The 16340-nt window shown below is 39.5% G+C and overlaps 1 protein-coding gene across 2 annotated transcripts in view; it reads right to left on the bottom strand.

The window, feature by feature from the left end:
* CRADD (CASP2 and RIPK1 domain containing adaptor with death domain) overlaps positions 1-16340 on the bottom strand; it is a 218037-nt gene that overhangs the window by 167694 nt on the left and 34003 nt on the right. The window contains exon 5 of one of the 2 annotated variants that reach the window (XM_059936672.1): positions 9598-9665. The exons of the other annotated variant lie outside the window; for it this stretch is intronic. Within the exon in view, the coding sequence (XP_059792655.1) occupies positions 9628-9665 (38 nt within the window). The 3' untranslated portion in view covers positions 9598-9627. The remainder of the gene's footprint in view (positions 1-9597; positions 9666-16340) is intronic. 2 annotated transcript variants of the gene reach the window in all.

The following is a 16340-nucleotide window of genomic DNA, read 5'->3' as shown; positions in this document are numbered from 1 at the left end:
AAAGTTAGGTGCTTCAAAATAAACAATACAAATATTGTATGAAAGTCCTATTATAATTAAAGAAGGTGGTTGGTAATGAGGAAGAAAATTGAAGGCATATTTGCAATAAATCAAAAGCAGAGTTGTAAACAGTAGCCTCCACAATTATTAGTAATGTTTATTTATAAAATACTGGTCTTTGCATTAATTCAGGAGTATAAGGTGGCAGGGTTTTTTCTTAATAAATGAAAAATAGTTTTTGTACTTTTAAGGTGAGAATGACTATTTTAAAAACAGAAGACAACTTCCAGGATCTTTCTCTTTCTCCATTTCAAAACTATGAGTTTTATTTTTATCTTTTTGAATTCTTGAAATTCAATGACATTGTCATAGCTCTGTGAACCAAGATAACAGAAACCACCAACTGTAGGAGCCTTGATGCTTTCGATTATATTTTCCTAGAAAGATTTATATGATATTGATATTTAATCTCAATAGTTTTTTTTTTTAGAGAAATCCTCCAATGCCAATAAAAGTTAGATAGCCTAAATCTCAGTAGTTCAGACAAATTTAGTCCATTGGCATTCCCTAAAAACAGGATAATTTAATAAGATCTAAATAACATTATATTCTATATTAAATAATACTTTCAAGACACATGTTCTGTTAAGATAAGCGAGTAACAACCTCAAATCTGTGTTGGAAATGAGCAGGGGATACACTTTTTTAAAAGGAGAAGAGGCTACATTAACCACTGCTCAAATCTCCCCATTTGGGTGTAGGAGAGAGAGGTGGAAAGTAGAGCCAGCCAGGTCCTTTATCCGGGCAGCTGCCCATCCCGGGGCACCACACTTCCATGTCCTGACCATTGGCAATCAGAATAGCTCAGTTTAAGCATCTCTACGGTCAGATACCTTTGTATTTTGCTGTGAGAAGAAAGGGAAAAACAAAAAATATATAAAGCTCTCTTTTCCCAAACTCCCTGCATCCTTTCAAAATCACACGTTGCTAACAGAAGTTAGCATGATGAAGAAAGAAGCCACCAGGAACCTAAATGATTTCCCTTTAAGACAAGTTTTAAGGCCGAGAGGACACGTTCTTTTTTCTTTCTTTCTTTTTTCTTTTCTTCTTTTTTTTAAGCCAGACTCTCTGGGTCACTTATGATTTTTATTCTGTTTGAATCTGGTCCCTGTTACCTTTTGTAATTTTCTGGAAAGAAATAAGATTTCCATTGTTTACAAGATAAAACAAGAGGTTGACACTTTACGCACAAAGAAAGAATAACCAAAGGTTACAGTGACTTCCTCAGTTTTAGTTTTTGCTGAGGGCCGGTGGTTTTTTTTTTCTTTTGTGCAGTGGGGGTGAAACAGGTGTGAGGCATTGACTGTGTTTTCTTAAAGGAGGAGCGGACTTTCGCCTCCTGTCAGTGTTATCCTGGTTCTAAGGAGGGGGCCTGCTTTGCCAACTCTTCTGGGTAGACTTCAGAACAGATTCAGCAGCCTCTATTCTCTAGGAAGGCTGAAGCTGGCAACTACATCTCATGGAAGATTCCACAAAAGGCTAAATTAGGATGAGATCGTCAACAGGCTTCAAAAAGGCAGAGTTCCAGGCCCCATCCCTGAGGCCAAAGGGGCCTCCTTCAGGTCCTCGTCCCCACAGTCTGACACTTTTGGCCTCTCCTCTCTCCTCTAGCTTCCCACCCCATTCTTCTGCCAGCCCTTCCTTTTTCCTCTAACCCTGCAAAAAGTGAGCAGCGCTGTTGTTTTGCTCCAACTGACAAAACAGCTAAGAAACAGCAGAAGAACATGACTGCCCTTTTCAAAATGGGCCACGTGATCACCCTATTTAAATCCAGCTCTTACAGTAAAAAGGAATAGAGAGGGAGGGAGCTGTTTATGAAACTCTCCTGCTTGCCTTCATAATACTCTCATCTCCCCTCTCAGCCTCCTAAAGACCCAAGTGAAATTATATAATAAGCTTTATTTTCTCACTCTGAAATTTTTCCTTAGTCCAAATTGCTAATGTGGCAGGTTCCAGCTGCCTAAATTCCCTAAACAACATTCCCTGTTCCATAAAAAGCATGCAACTGCAAGCACAGCAGTCCTGCTCCAGTTCTGAGAACTAGAAACTGACTAGCCAGTTCCTTGGCCTGGGGAGGCCGTGAAACAGGCAACATGGACGATTTAAAGGTACACAATATCCGAGGTTCCATTTCACTCCCAGGCAGCCAAGAGTGGCCCAGCAGAGGCCACCCTCCATTTTTTTCCTGACTCTTACATTGATTCCCTGGGAACTACCTCTGCTCCAAAAGAAAACACCCCTCCAATGGAGAAAGGGGGACACTGAATTTCTACTGCTTTTTATGAATGCATTTGCTTCATGAAGAGGGAGAAGAGTTCCACAAAACAGAGTGCCTTAGTTAAGTGACTTGAAAACTGTACATCCCAGAATAGCAAATACAGTAAAGTGCAAAGTTTGAGTCCTTTCTCTTAAATTATTTAATACAACTTCAACGTTTACAGAAGTAGTCATTGACCTTTCTCTGACACATACAGTATATGCCTCTACCTCTGGCAAAAATACTACCCAAACCATCCTAAGCAGACATAAATGCTTCATTCTGATTTTTAAGACTTCAAAGAAAGAAATTCTATAACCTACCTTGGCGTTGCCAGACTTCACAACAGCCTTCGTACTTGACAATCAAACAATATCTAATTACTTGGAGTTCCCTGCACCCACCATGCTACTACGTCTCCATGTCTCTCCACGCGCTTTTTCCTCTACTTAGAACAGCCTCTCCAACCCTGTCCACACAGTGAACTCTACTCTTCAGCAGGCGGCCTATGCCACCACCCCTCACCTGTCCCACATCTGAGTCCATCTCTGCCTCCTGTGTCACTTGTACAAGTACCTGCACTGCCTCTATCGGATAGTACCATGTCTGTTCATGCATCTGTCTCCCCTGCTGGACTCAAACTCCTCGAGGAACTAATTGTTTTTGCATCTCCAGAGCCTTGCATATTTTGCACAAAAAAAAAACAGGTGCTATAAACGAGAACTAACCTGGTGTGGCTGTAAAATGACTTCTAGCTTTTAAACATAATGAGCCTAGTACAAGGCTCATATAGATCCTGCTGGTTGATCCAAAGTCTGTCCTGCTGTAGTCTGAAGCCATTTGTTCTTGCTCTATCCTCAGAGGAAAAAGAAAAACTGGTCACACTTCTCTGTCCTCTGTATCATAATTAGATGGGGATGGGAGCTGGGGTACGGGAGAATAATCGGGCTACCTAGTCACATCCTAAAAGAAATCAGTGTGGAACTCAAGGAAACTGGTGGATCTATCAAAATTTAACACACCTTCCATCCACCCATCAAAAGTATCTGAAATGCCATTGTTGGAAATAAAAGAGAGAATTTACTGTGGAGAACAAAATAAAACTATTAGAAGAAAGAATCTGAGGAAGAGCTGGGGTTAGGTGATGTTTGTAAGTAAAGATGGGAAAAACATAAATGACGGAGGTCAAAACAGAAAGGTTTGAACCTAAGGGCCTTAGAAATCATTTTGGTTTCTTTTTCTAGTAATAGGCTGACCACAGACAAGAATAATAAGAACATTATTCTCCAATTCCTACACAACGTCCTGCATTGCTGTTTAAGCATCTGGCGTCATGTTTGCTCTGATAAATATGAGTGCCACGTACTGATTCATGTCATAGCTCCAGTGGCATGATTTTCTTTGAAGTTCTCTTTATTTATTTTAACAATTTATGTACCATAATCCTCAAAAGTTTTTCTGGGACTAGATCAAAGGGAGAGAGGCAGAAAAGGGGAGCTAAGATCTCTCGAGGACCTCTTACATGTGCCAGTCACTTTATATACCACCCTCCCAATAAGCCCACTTGGTAGGCATACTTATTCCCAGTCTCAATGCAGTTTTAAACCTATATCTGTCTGGTTCTAAATCCAGTATTCTTTCTATAAATCATACTATTCCTATTTCTAATTTCAGCATTAAGAACACAAGAAGGCAGCTTCAAAGGTAAGGGGTATATCATTCATTCATTCATTCATTCAACATTTATTCAAGAGCTACTATGTGCCAGGCACTGTACTTTCTTTTAGAATATAAAACATAAACAAGTTGTGGTGCTTGACTTCGAATTGCTCAAAGTTTAGTGGGAAAGGGACACAAAAACAAATAACTTGTTTTATTCTCTTTTCCCCCAGGCTCTGTATGGAGTTTTGTTTCTCCCCTTTGTCACTTTTTGCTGCCACTTTACTAACTTTCCAAATCTTAGTAGTTGCTTTCCCATTCCTTATTTAAACATTAATGAAACATGAGTAACCTACACCATTTCATAAACCGCCTTCATTGTTAGAATCAGATTCCAGAGGGAAGTGAAATTGAACAAACCATAAATTTGCTCCAGCCACTCTCCATTCCATATTTTTGGAGCATCTAATATAAGGCCCAGTGCTAGCTGGGGAAACAGTAGTGGAAACAAGATAACCAGAGTTCCTGCCCTCATAGAGCTTACCTTCTAACCATTCCAAGATGGAAGGAAGGCAGCAAACAAATCCATGGATTGTGATAGGCTTGTTACGAAGAAAAACCACAAGATGCTGTGAGAAAGTATGTATGGCACAGGGACCTGACCTTTGGCTGGGGGATGAGGAAGGCCTCCCCGCAGAAGTGGCATTAAAGCTGAGATCTATGAGTTGAGTGAAACTAGATGAAGGTGGGTGTGGAGGGACAGGAGGGGAAACAGAGAGAAGCATTCCAAGCAGAGGGAACAAAATATGCAAAGGCCTGAAGCTGGAAAGAACACAATGCTTCTGAGGTGAGGAAAGAAGGCAGGTTATAAGAGGGAAAGTGTCCCAAGACAAGCTGGGAAGGTGGCATAGCCAGATGCTTCAGGACACTGTAGACGACAGTTTGGATTCAAATCTCACCCTAAGAGCAATAGGAACACACTGAAAGGTTAAAGTTTGTCCACTGAACTCAAATTCCCTTGGCTACCTGTGATTGATATATCAAGAAGAAAACAGTATGAAAAAGTGCTCTGATAAAGGAAAACATATTTAGAATAGAAAGCATAGTGTCATAGGAGAAAGGGTGCTAAACCATGAATGAAAACTAAGGGGTTCTACTCATAGTACTATTATCCTGGGTAGGCCATTTAAACTCAAAATATCTCCACTTCCTCATCTATCAAATAAAAGTACTAAAAAATTCAAAACTCACATATTCATTGTAAAAAACAAATGAGATACTACATTTGACATTTCAAAATGCTTTGAGGGGCTTCCCTGGTGGCGCAGTGGTTAAGAATCAACCTGCCAATGCAGGGGACACGGGTTCGAGCCCTGGTCCGGGAAGATCCCACATGCCGCGGAGCAACTAAGCCCGTGAGCCACAACTACTGAAGCCTGCGCGCCTAGAGCCCATGCTCTGCAATGAGAAGCCTCCGTAATGAGAAGCCCCTGCAATGAGAAGCCCGCACACTGCAACAAAGAGTAGCCCCCGTTCCTAGTCGCTGCAACTAGAGAAAGCCCGCGCACAGCAACGAAGACCCAATGCAGCCTAAAATAAGTAAACAAACAAACAAGTAAATAAATAAATAAATATGCTTTGAATCTCTAAAATGTAAGATCCTTGAGGCAAGCATTTTATCTGTTTTTCACTGCTATACCTAGCACTTAGAGGATGGATGGATGGATGGATGAATGGATGGAAAGAAGGATGGAAGGGAGGGAGGGCAGGAGGACAGGCAGACAAATGGATACATCAAGCACCATACCATGCAAATATGAAGCAAGATGGACCGTGTGTGGACAAAGCCCACCTGGGAGGGCAGCCTCCACAGAAGGACTCATTAGCATAACATCACAAGTGCCTGCCAGCCAGCCGGGCCTGCCCTCAGTGCCAGTGCACCAGGCACCTCCAGCAGCTGTTCTAGAGGACTGGCCAGTTGGCCAGCCAGCACAGGATCAGAAGCCCATGACATACACTTCCTCAGTGCAGTAAGTGACAGGGGGCGAGTAGGAGAAATGAAACCACTGCCTTCATGCTGCTTCTTCCTGAGAGACCAGTCCCTGACAAGGGCCCCAAGGCCAGGCCCTATGTACACATCCTCCTCTATTAATACAGTCCATCACTTCAGACTCTTATTCTTTTGGTTTACCGAATGTAGTACTATGGTCAATTTTATATAATTTCTTTAGCTTTTCTTATATTGCATAGTCTTGGCTATGTGTACCCAGTTTCTTAAAGAATTGAAACTAAAGGTAAAAAACAAAGAGGGAAAATATCAAAAGCCCTTAAGAAGTTCTTTGATATTTATTAGCTTTCATAGCAGTGACAATAGTTACCATTCACTGAATATCTACTTTGCTCCAAACACAGAGTTTGACACTTGGCCTACCATCTCTAATCCTCACAACATCTGACAAAGTAAGCATTATGGAGGACCCCGTTTCATGGAGGAGAAAATTCGGGCTCAGCACATAAGTGACTTGCCAAGATTATGGGGTTATTAAGGGGCACAGCCAGGGTTCAAATCTGGGTTCATTAGACAGTACAACATACATTCTTTCCATTATACTACATATTATTATTAAAATATTCTAAATAAGATTGAACTATACATAATCATTAAAGCAACCTAAGCATTTACCTGTGTCAGATGCTATTAAGCTCTTTATAAAAATTATCTCACTTAATCTTCTCAACAGCCCTGTAAGGTTGGTATTTTTTGAGATGAAGAAACTGAGAGAGACCTAGAGAGACTGGGTAACTTGCCAAAGGTCAAAAAACTACTATGTAGTAGAGTTTGGATTTTAACACAGGTCCGCCTGACTCCAAAATGCACCCTCTTAACTGCTACATAAGAGTTCCACTATTCAAATAGTATCAGTGTAACTTATACACCTTTGAAAGAGAGTGTCAAAACAGAAAAACAGGGTCAATAAACCACTTTAAAGATAATTTAAAATAACAACTGCATTAAGACACTGTCTCTAAGAGCCCATTACTAACCATTTTCTCGGTGATTGTCACCTTGTTCTGATGCCCCAAATAGCCTTTAGAACTATCTACAATCAGCATTTTCACTACAAGTGTTTTCCTTTTTCACTTGGTAAGCAATTTAAAAATCTATTTCTTAAACTGCCAGTTCAGTCAAATGGAACTCAAATCCCTATATCCAAATCTTCAAACACCACCAAAATGTACACTCCTTAGTCCACAATTCTCATCATTAAACAATGTTGAGTGGTTAGAAAGATGTTGAAAAGCACTGTGCAAATTGCTCACGTGCCATATATTAGTTTTCACAGTTTCATAGTAAATTCTAGGTTATATCAAGCCTTTTAAGATATTCCCAACATGGCCGCCTCCCTATCGGAAATAATACTTTTCTAAACCTTTCCCTTGGGCAGGACTCCTCAGCTACATTTGTTAAGACTACTCTTAAAAACTCCACTTGTTATTAAGAAGGTGTCAGCCATATAAGGAAATCTGACCTTGATCTACTGATTGGGCAAACATGAATAGGACTTCCTTATATCTATTAAAAAGTTTATTCACGTCAATTTCACACTGACTGGATTTTGTAAACCAAATAGCTGGCAAACTATGACTTTAAACACAATCAGTGAAAAAGAAATCTGGCAATTCTTGGAAAAACATGTGGGAAATTATGTGTATGTGTAAACTCATGCCCGTGTCAACTTTCAAAGAGTAAAATGTAAGTATGGAAAGTACCTAAATACCCCCTAACAAAAGCAAAGTAAAGTTACAGACCTGGATTAGATCCCCAGATTTTGTGCTTAATCTTCAAGTTGGGATGTTCCATCAGTACGGGGAAATTATATGTATTTTTAAGTACTTTTTAAAAACCAGAGTATATGTGTAACAGCAAAAAATAAATCAATAAACATTGCAGAAAAATATAAAGAAAATAAATCACTTATAATTACACCACTGTCAACGCCACGTCCCAGACTTTTTTCTTGGCATACATGCATATATAAACAACTTGAGTTTCTCAAATATAGGGTTGCATCACATGGACTGTTTTGCAACCTGCTTTGTTTTGTTTTATTTTTCCATCCAATAATAAATTTGAATAGGACAATGTTCAAAAATTAATAAATATAGCTTTATATCATCAATTCTCCCCTAACTGATTTAACCAATCTTCATCGAAGGACAAGTAAGTTTCCTTCAACCTTGTGGTTTTATAAACAATATTGAATTGAATATCCTTGTACATACGAGTATTTGTCAAATTAGTCCTTTCAGATAAATTCCTAGAAGTAGAAATACTATGTCAAAGGATGTGGCTTTTGATACATATTGCCTAACTGCCTTCCAGAAGGATCATGCCAACTGATACTCCCACCAGGCTTCTCCACATCCTGACCTTCCCTGGCAATGAGTATTCTTTTCAAATCATTGCCAATCTGACAGACAAAACAAATGGTAACTTCAGGCTGCTTTCATTTGATTTTCTTTTCATAAGTACATTGATATATAGAGGCAGTAAGTCAGCGTCTACTGAAAAGCAAGCGCTTTGGAGGCAAACAGTTCTGAGTTACAAAAGCCCTGCTAAATGTGTGACCTAGAACAAGCTGCCTCGACTCACTAAATCGTGTACTCCTCATTGCAAAGTGTAAATAATTACACCTGTCTCAGTATTTTCTTAAGCATTTTGTGTAAAGCCCTTAGCCCAGTCCCTGGTACACAATAAGCACTCAGTAAATGGTAGCGGCTGGTTGTAGCTGCTGCAGTCGCTATAGAAGCTGTAGTAGTCCTAATTGTTGTCTGAGTACTGGTAGAATATTGGCAGCCATTTGTATTTCTTCTCTTGCAAACTGCCTTTTCATATAATTGGTCCTTTTTTGTGCTGGAGAATTCATCTTTTGTTTATTAATCTGTAAGAGCTTGTTATAAATTATGGGTAATAACTCTTTGGCTGCTATTATATATGATGCCAACATTTTTCCCGTGTTGGCATTCATTTTTAAATTTATTATGGTGTTCTTTGTTGTATAGAAGTTAATTTTTACACAGTTTAATCTCTCTTTTCTCTTTCTTCTTTATTTTTTAATTCTTTAGTTTCTACCATTGGTGTAATGCTTACAAAGATCTCCACTATCACAAGATTATAAATAAAGACTGGGTATATAGTTTATTCTATTACTTTTATAGATTCTTTAATTTTTTAACAGTAATATCTCTATAAATCATTGGGAATTCCCTGGCAGTCCAGTGGTTAGGACTCTGCACTTTCACTGCTGAGGACGTGGGTTCAATCCCTGGTTGGGCAACTAAGATCCTGCAAACTGTGCAGCGCAGCCAAAAAAAAAAAAAAAATTAATTTTGCTCTAAAGTAGGGATTTAACTTTCTTTTTCTCTTAAATGACTAGTATGTAATCCCAACACCCTTCAGAAGTCCTTTCATCTCTGATTTGAAATGTGCCAACTTTATGTTAAAAAGTTGATAATTCCTTCCCTGAGATTCTGAAATCATAAAGCTCTTGAAAACAAAGAACTTTCTGTTTGTTTTTTCTAAAGTTTGGTGCCAAAATTATGTGGTAGCAAAGTCTTACCTGAGGTAATGCTGATGCTATTTCTGGCCTTTATTTATCCCATTTAGTGTCACTATTAATCAGTTTTGCTGTGGAAATAAACACAAATTTGACTATGAGATGTTGTTAAAAACCCTAAATTCTGAAACATGTTTGGCCCCAAATGTTTCAAATAAGGGATTGTAGATTTGTACCAGGTTTCCATATGTATACTCAAGTCTGTTTTTAGACTAATTCTAAATTCTCTTTTATTCTGTTAACATGATAAATTACATGGCTTTCAAACGCTAAACTGATCTTGAGTTTCTGAGATAAACTTCATTTGGTAATGATGTATTATCTTTTTTCTATTTTGCTAGATTCAACTTGTTAATATTTTGTTAAGGATTTTTACATCTATGTTAATGAAGTCCATATTTTTTCCTTATAATGTCTTCATCAAGTTTTGGAATCCAGGTTATACTGGCTTCTATCTTATATGCTATTTTGTTTTTATTTACTATATTTTACAATGTCTTAATATGTGATGAGATAAACTCTCCCCTGTTTTTCATTCTTCATTCGTCTCAAACAATATTATTCTGGACTTATCAAGTTCCACAGAATAATCATCCCATTGCAAGTTGTATTGGAATAGCATTAAATTTTAGACTAATGTGGACAAAAATGATACTGATACATTTACTATAATAACTCTTCTCGCCAACATACAGGATATGTTTATTTATTCAAGTGTTCTTTTATATGCCTCAGCTAAGTTTAGAAGTCTTTTTCTCATAAATTCTGCCCAATTCTTATTAAGTTTATTTCTATGTATTTTATAATCACCTTTATTTTTCAGCTCTACTCATATCTATGCTACTGTGTTTCATTAGTCTGAGTACCAACTGAGGATAACCAATATAATTTCTGATAAAATTCTGTCCTTGGACAGGATGGAGAACCATGCGGAATAAAGGGGTTGAATATTATTATTTCATTTATTTAACAAACATTTAGTGAACACATAATATGACCTAAGCACTGAGAATTAAAACAGTGATAAGATATACTATCCCTATCTTCAAGGGTTCACAGTCTAGGGAGATAAAAAAGGAAACAGACAAGCAAAACACAGCATCGTAAGTTCTGGGTTAGAGGCAAGCCCATGAGAACAACACAAAGTCCTCCTCCAGGAATACAGAGTATTGTCAGGAAAAGCTTCGTAAAGAGCTGACGCCAACCCCTAAGGTGGGTCCCAGTTTCTCCCCTGAACATGCCTGGCAAGGAGGAGGCACATCTAGAAGCTGCATTCAGTCCTTCAGACCTAACGCGTGCCATTAATACAGAGCTGGGTGTGCCCTGTCTTCCACGTCAGGACATGTCAGCAAATCCCGTCCACGTGCTGGCTTCTCCCACTGGTTCAGCCCTCCTGGCAGCCCATCGCTGAGTTGGGGGCTGGGCACAGTGGGTAAAGGAACCACACTGCCCACACCTCCCCTCCTCAGTAACCTCAGGAGAAGGCCATCAGTGTCAAGTTGAGTCATTCAGCATTAGTTACTAACAGGCCTGGCCCTAGACTCCTCACTGCTTCTACACAGGGACATTGTGTTCTGGGAGAAAACGGTTCCGTTTCATGCCTAAAATGGTGACAAAGCAAATGAAAGCAAAACTGCTGCGTGTCTCCTGGAGAGGGATGGGTTCTGGTACCCAAACAAGCAGACCTAGGAAAGCTCGGGGATCCGCTGCTTGGAGGACTATTTACCTGTCCTCCTGGATTCCGTATGCGCTGTGGAATCATCCCACAACTACAGAGCCCTCTGCGGAGTGACCACAGGAAGCTATGTGTGGACAAAGGGGGGCAAGCATACACAGTCACTTGGGTTATCCTGAAGAGACCCCAGGGATCTGTCCCATTATTCAAAAGCACATCTGGAAAGAATTCACCTGCCTTGAATCCTGCTTGCTCAACAGCAAAGTGAGTGAAAGTGCCACAAAATGCTCAATCATAGTGATCTTTACAGTTGCTGAGGCTGAAAGTTTCCCCACCTGAGCATCTTAAATGAGACAAATTGCATAATAGGATAATAAGAGTTGTTGCTGAAAGATGCAATCACAAAATAAAAGGACCTTTCAAAATCTGAGTATGGTTGGTAATTATCCAGGAATGGAATATAAAGAAGAGCAATTCCAAGGTTCCTGCTTCTTCGTGTTATCATGAAACTGAGATGGCCAAATGCCAAAGATTACTCTTTCAGTTACAATAGACCTTCCTCTGTCTTCCGCAACTATTCTGTTCCTTTCTGTTAACTACTCTGCTGTAGGTCACTGTCTTATCAGTCTAATCTCAAATGCCACAATTCACAAAGTTGCTACTTGTTCTTTCCTGCTATGAAAACTAAACTTCTACCTGGTAAGATGCACAGCAGAAAAGAATGGGGAAAAAATAATAACTTGTAGTTCTTTATTGTCATGGCATGTATTTGTTTATCTGAATAAGATTTTTGCCTGATAAGAGAGGTACCCCTCCAAAAAAGAGTACTAGTAAAGCTTGGTTCACTAATACAAAAAGTAAGACCTGAGAAAAATCAAATATGTAGTTAAATGTAAAAATACATTGTCCCAAATAAATAATACATGGTCTCAAATGAATAAGCCCAAAAAGTTGAGAGAGTCATTAAATAGCTAAACTATTTACTCGTTGCCAGTTCAAGAACATTAACCGCAGAAACAATTAGAGCTGCAGATTTTGCAAACATTCAGATTAACTCAGTAGGAGAGTCACAGGTCTTGGAGTCAGCCTTGGGTTTAAATAACAACACCATGATGTATTAGCTTTCAAACCCTGGAAAAGTTCATCTCTCTGAGCTTGCTTCCCTGCAAAATGCGGGAAATACCTTCCTCATAGAGAGAGGTTTTTGAGGATTAAGAGAGAGTTATATATAATGTATAGACAGAGGAAGCATTCCACAACTAGCTAGTTTCCTATCAAATTCTCTGCCCTCTAAATGGTCAAAGTAAATGTCCCCAGCTTCTCAACCCACAATGGACCCTATTTCATATATCAAATTCTTTCCATTATTACACACCAACCTCATTTTGCCTTACAATACTCCACAGATCAATTCTCCTCTTCAGCAAAACTTGATTTTCTCATATATTTCCAACCTTTCATCTTCTTGCTCTCACAAATACCATCACACCACTGCCACCACCATCATTTCCCAAAGTCGTTCACAAGGGATTTTGCTAGGAGCAATGAGGCAGGGAAGGAGGCAGGCGGTGGGGGGACTTGAGTCTTTAAAGGAGGTAGTGGAATCTGGTTCAATTTTTATTTTTTTAATCAATCAATAATATTTTTTTCCTTCCATGCAGAACTGTTTGAGAATATGCAACTGCATATCCAAGGAGTACGTATAGCAGCTGGTGACAATCAGATACTCAGCTGGACACTGCCAGTAATCATGGTGGCTTAAAACTGTTTTATTCTTACACATATATTATTCCACTCATACTCATAATGGGCCACTGGTTTAAAAAGAGAAGCACAGGGAACACTGATAGGGAAATTCAACAAATTAATGGGGAGACAAACGTAAAAACTATAAGGCTGTTCCTTACTGTACACGTTACATTCACCTACTCAAAATTCTTTTGTAGAAAGACAAAATGTCTAAACCTACATGAAAAAGATCCAAGATAGTGACAATTATATCCAACGTGCCCTATCATTTGGGGGGAATATGCTCTCCTTGCTAATGAAGTTAGTAAGGTGGAAGGGGCAAAGTGAGAAGTCTTAGTCCTATCCTACAAGTTCAAAGGCATGAACTTCTCTGGTCCTCAGTTTTCTCATCTCTAAAAAGGAGTTGTTGAATAAAACTCAACCTAGGCAAAAGTCATCAGCGGCCACTGGATGATCTTCCCTCTTGACTCCGAAGCACCTGAATCAGATTTGGGAGTGGCGCCCTCAGTCACACCTGAGGCTAATCTGTGGCAGACCCTGCTCTTCAGGCTAACACAACCACCATTCCCAACCTCCTTCTCCTGTACTGTCTCCATTCTAGAGGCTAGAAAAACAAACATTCACTTTGCAGCCTCCACTGCAGCGAGGAGTGGCCATATGACTATTTTAGCCATTGAAACAAAAGGGGAAGTGTGCTGGCAATTTCTGAAAAGACTACTGCTTCTCCAGATAAAACTGACAGATGCATCAGGAGCTACTCCTTCCCCTACCTTCCAGCCTTACAGATGCACTGTCGGTAGTTGCAGCCATCTTGCTACCAGAAGGAAAACAAAAGCCAAGAGAAGCACAGAGACACTTGCCCTGATGCTTCTGAGCCAACAAACCAATGCCAGAAGCAGCTGACCTCCAGACTTCCTGTTACATGATTAAAATAAGTTTCTACTTATTTTGCCACTGTCAGTTTGGTGGATTTTGTTTGTTTGCTTGACTTGTTGGCAAGCACATTCCTAACCAATGCACTGCTCACCAGATTCACCAGGCTTAGAGAACCAAACGGTTGTCTGTAACGAAGAATGCAAAGCTCCTCAAAGCTCCTAAAAAACATTCATATGAAAGTTTAAAGGAAAATGAAACAAAGAGTGAAGTAAATTTTGTTTTCTTCTCCTGCCCACAGAATCCATCTATTTTATATTTCTGTAAAAACCAGCTCTCTGCCTGATTTTATTTCAGGATCAGAATCTCAGGATTGGAAGGGGAATTCATTTTAACCACCTGAGCTCTCTCCAAATAACCTATTAAGCAGCTATCTAGTCTCTGCTTGAATTATGCAAAATGATGAGGGATTCACTACCTCTAGAAAGAGCCCATAACCATATTTGGACAACTGTTTTAGAAAGGTGTTTCTTATATTACCTTGGCTTACAAATTCTAGCCATTTGTCTTCCTTCCACCTTCTGAGAAATACACAACAGAGAGAATCTCTTTTATGAATCAGAGCCATCCAAATGGTGGAAGGTAGCTGTCGTATCACCTCACCTGCACACTGATGTTTACCAATTCCTTCACCTTTCCTCCTGGGAGAGGCAACAGGTTTAATGCAGCACCATCCAACAATGCAAGCCACACGCACAATTTTAAATTTTCTAGTGACCTAAGCAGTCACATTTTTAAAAAGAAAAATGAGGTGCAATTAATCTTAATAATATTTTTTAGGTAGCCCAATTTATCAAAAATATTATCACTTCAACAAATACTCAAAATAAAGTAAATGATTATGAAATATTTTACACTTTTTTTTGGTACTAAGTCTTTGAAATCCAGAATGCATTTTCCACTGCAGGACATATCAGTTTGGAGCAGTCAGTTTCACCGTTCAAAAGCCACACATGGGAGGCTGCAGCACAGGACAACACAGGTCTAATGGAAGAACGTGCTGTTTTCTGTACATGGACAACATGCACTGTTTGGTTACTCAGATAAACTGGCAAAATATCACAATGCCGAGCTTCTTCACCTAGAGTACTGCACAGATCTCTTTTAAAGGAGTGCGGAGGGGAATTAAATCTCATGGACCTCTGAGACTATGTCCTTGAACTTCCAGGGGTCAATGTTCCCCAACTGAGAAACTGTCTTCAAAAGTGTTTTTTTTTTTCCCAGCTAATCCTCAAAATAAAAACATACAAAAAAGACTCTATGGCGTATAGAATTTGAGGCGCTCTAAGGTCCCAGTTTGAAAACACCCTTGGAACAGAATCAGGGGGTCTTTATTCTCATTTTGATTCTGCCACCAAACTAAGTGGTGACCTGAAAAAAAAAAAAACAATTTATTTTTCTAGGTCTCTTTTCTCTAAGGGTGCCCCACTTTCCCACTAAGCAACACTGTTCTAAGCATTCACAAACCATCCTTTCAATAATCCATTCTAGAACTCTACCCACAAATAGCATAAGGCTCCCTCTCAGTCTATGGGGGGTTTTTTTGTTTGTTTTTGATTTTTAATTTTTATTGGAGTATGGTTGCTTTACAATGTTGTGTTAGCTTCCACTGCACAACAAAATGAATCAGCCATACACATACAGATATTCCCTCCCTTTTGGGCTTCCCTCCCATTTAGGTTACCACAGTGCATTAGGTAGGGTTCCCTGTGGTATACGGTATGTTCCCATCAGCTGTCTATTTTATACATAGTATCAATCATGTATATGTGTCAATCCCAGTCTCCCAATTCCTCCCACCCCTCAGTCCATGGTTTTTGAACTCATATTCCTCACTATTGAAACTCAGGATTGCATTTACCTTCATTCATAATTGTGATATTTCTCCACTCTTCAAAATTCCATAAAAATAAAACAATAATTAATTATTCCCAAGTTCTTTCAGTGTCCTGGAATACAATTCTTCTGGATCAAAAATCTTACACTCATTTTGAGCAGCTAAAAAATCTCTTACAATCCACTCAACTTTCTCAAGCTTTAATTTCATGTTACCATGGATTTTACTAGCCTGTTCAGGATGACCATTCTGCCTTTCATTTACTCATTTTACAGGTACGTATTGAAGATCTACTATATATGCCAACAGAATGGGGATACAAATGGGACATGAACAAGACAGGCGAAACCAGTCCCTGGGCTTCCCTGGTGGCGCAGTGGTTGAGGGTCTGCCTGCTAGTGCGGGGGACATGGGTTTGAGCCCTGGTCTGGGAAGATCCCACATGCCACGGAGCAACTAGGCCCGTGAGCCACAACTGCTGAGCCTGCGCGTCTGGAGCCCGTGCTCCGCAACAAGAGAGGCCACGATGGTGAGAGGCCCGCGCACCGCGAT

The sequence above is a fragment of the Balaenoptera ricei genome, chromosome 10, assembly GCF_028023285.1.
Source record: "Balaenoptera ricei isolate mBalRic1 chromosome 10, mBalRic1.hap2, whole genome shotgun sequence".
Taxonomy (NCBI): Eukaryota; Metazoa; Chordata; class Mammalia; order Artiodactyla; family Balaenopteridae; genus Balaenoptera; species Balaenoptera ricei.
The sequence above is the reverse complement of the archived record's forward strand: the minus strand, read 5'-3'. Positions and strand labels throughout refer to the sequence as shown.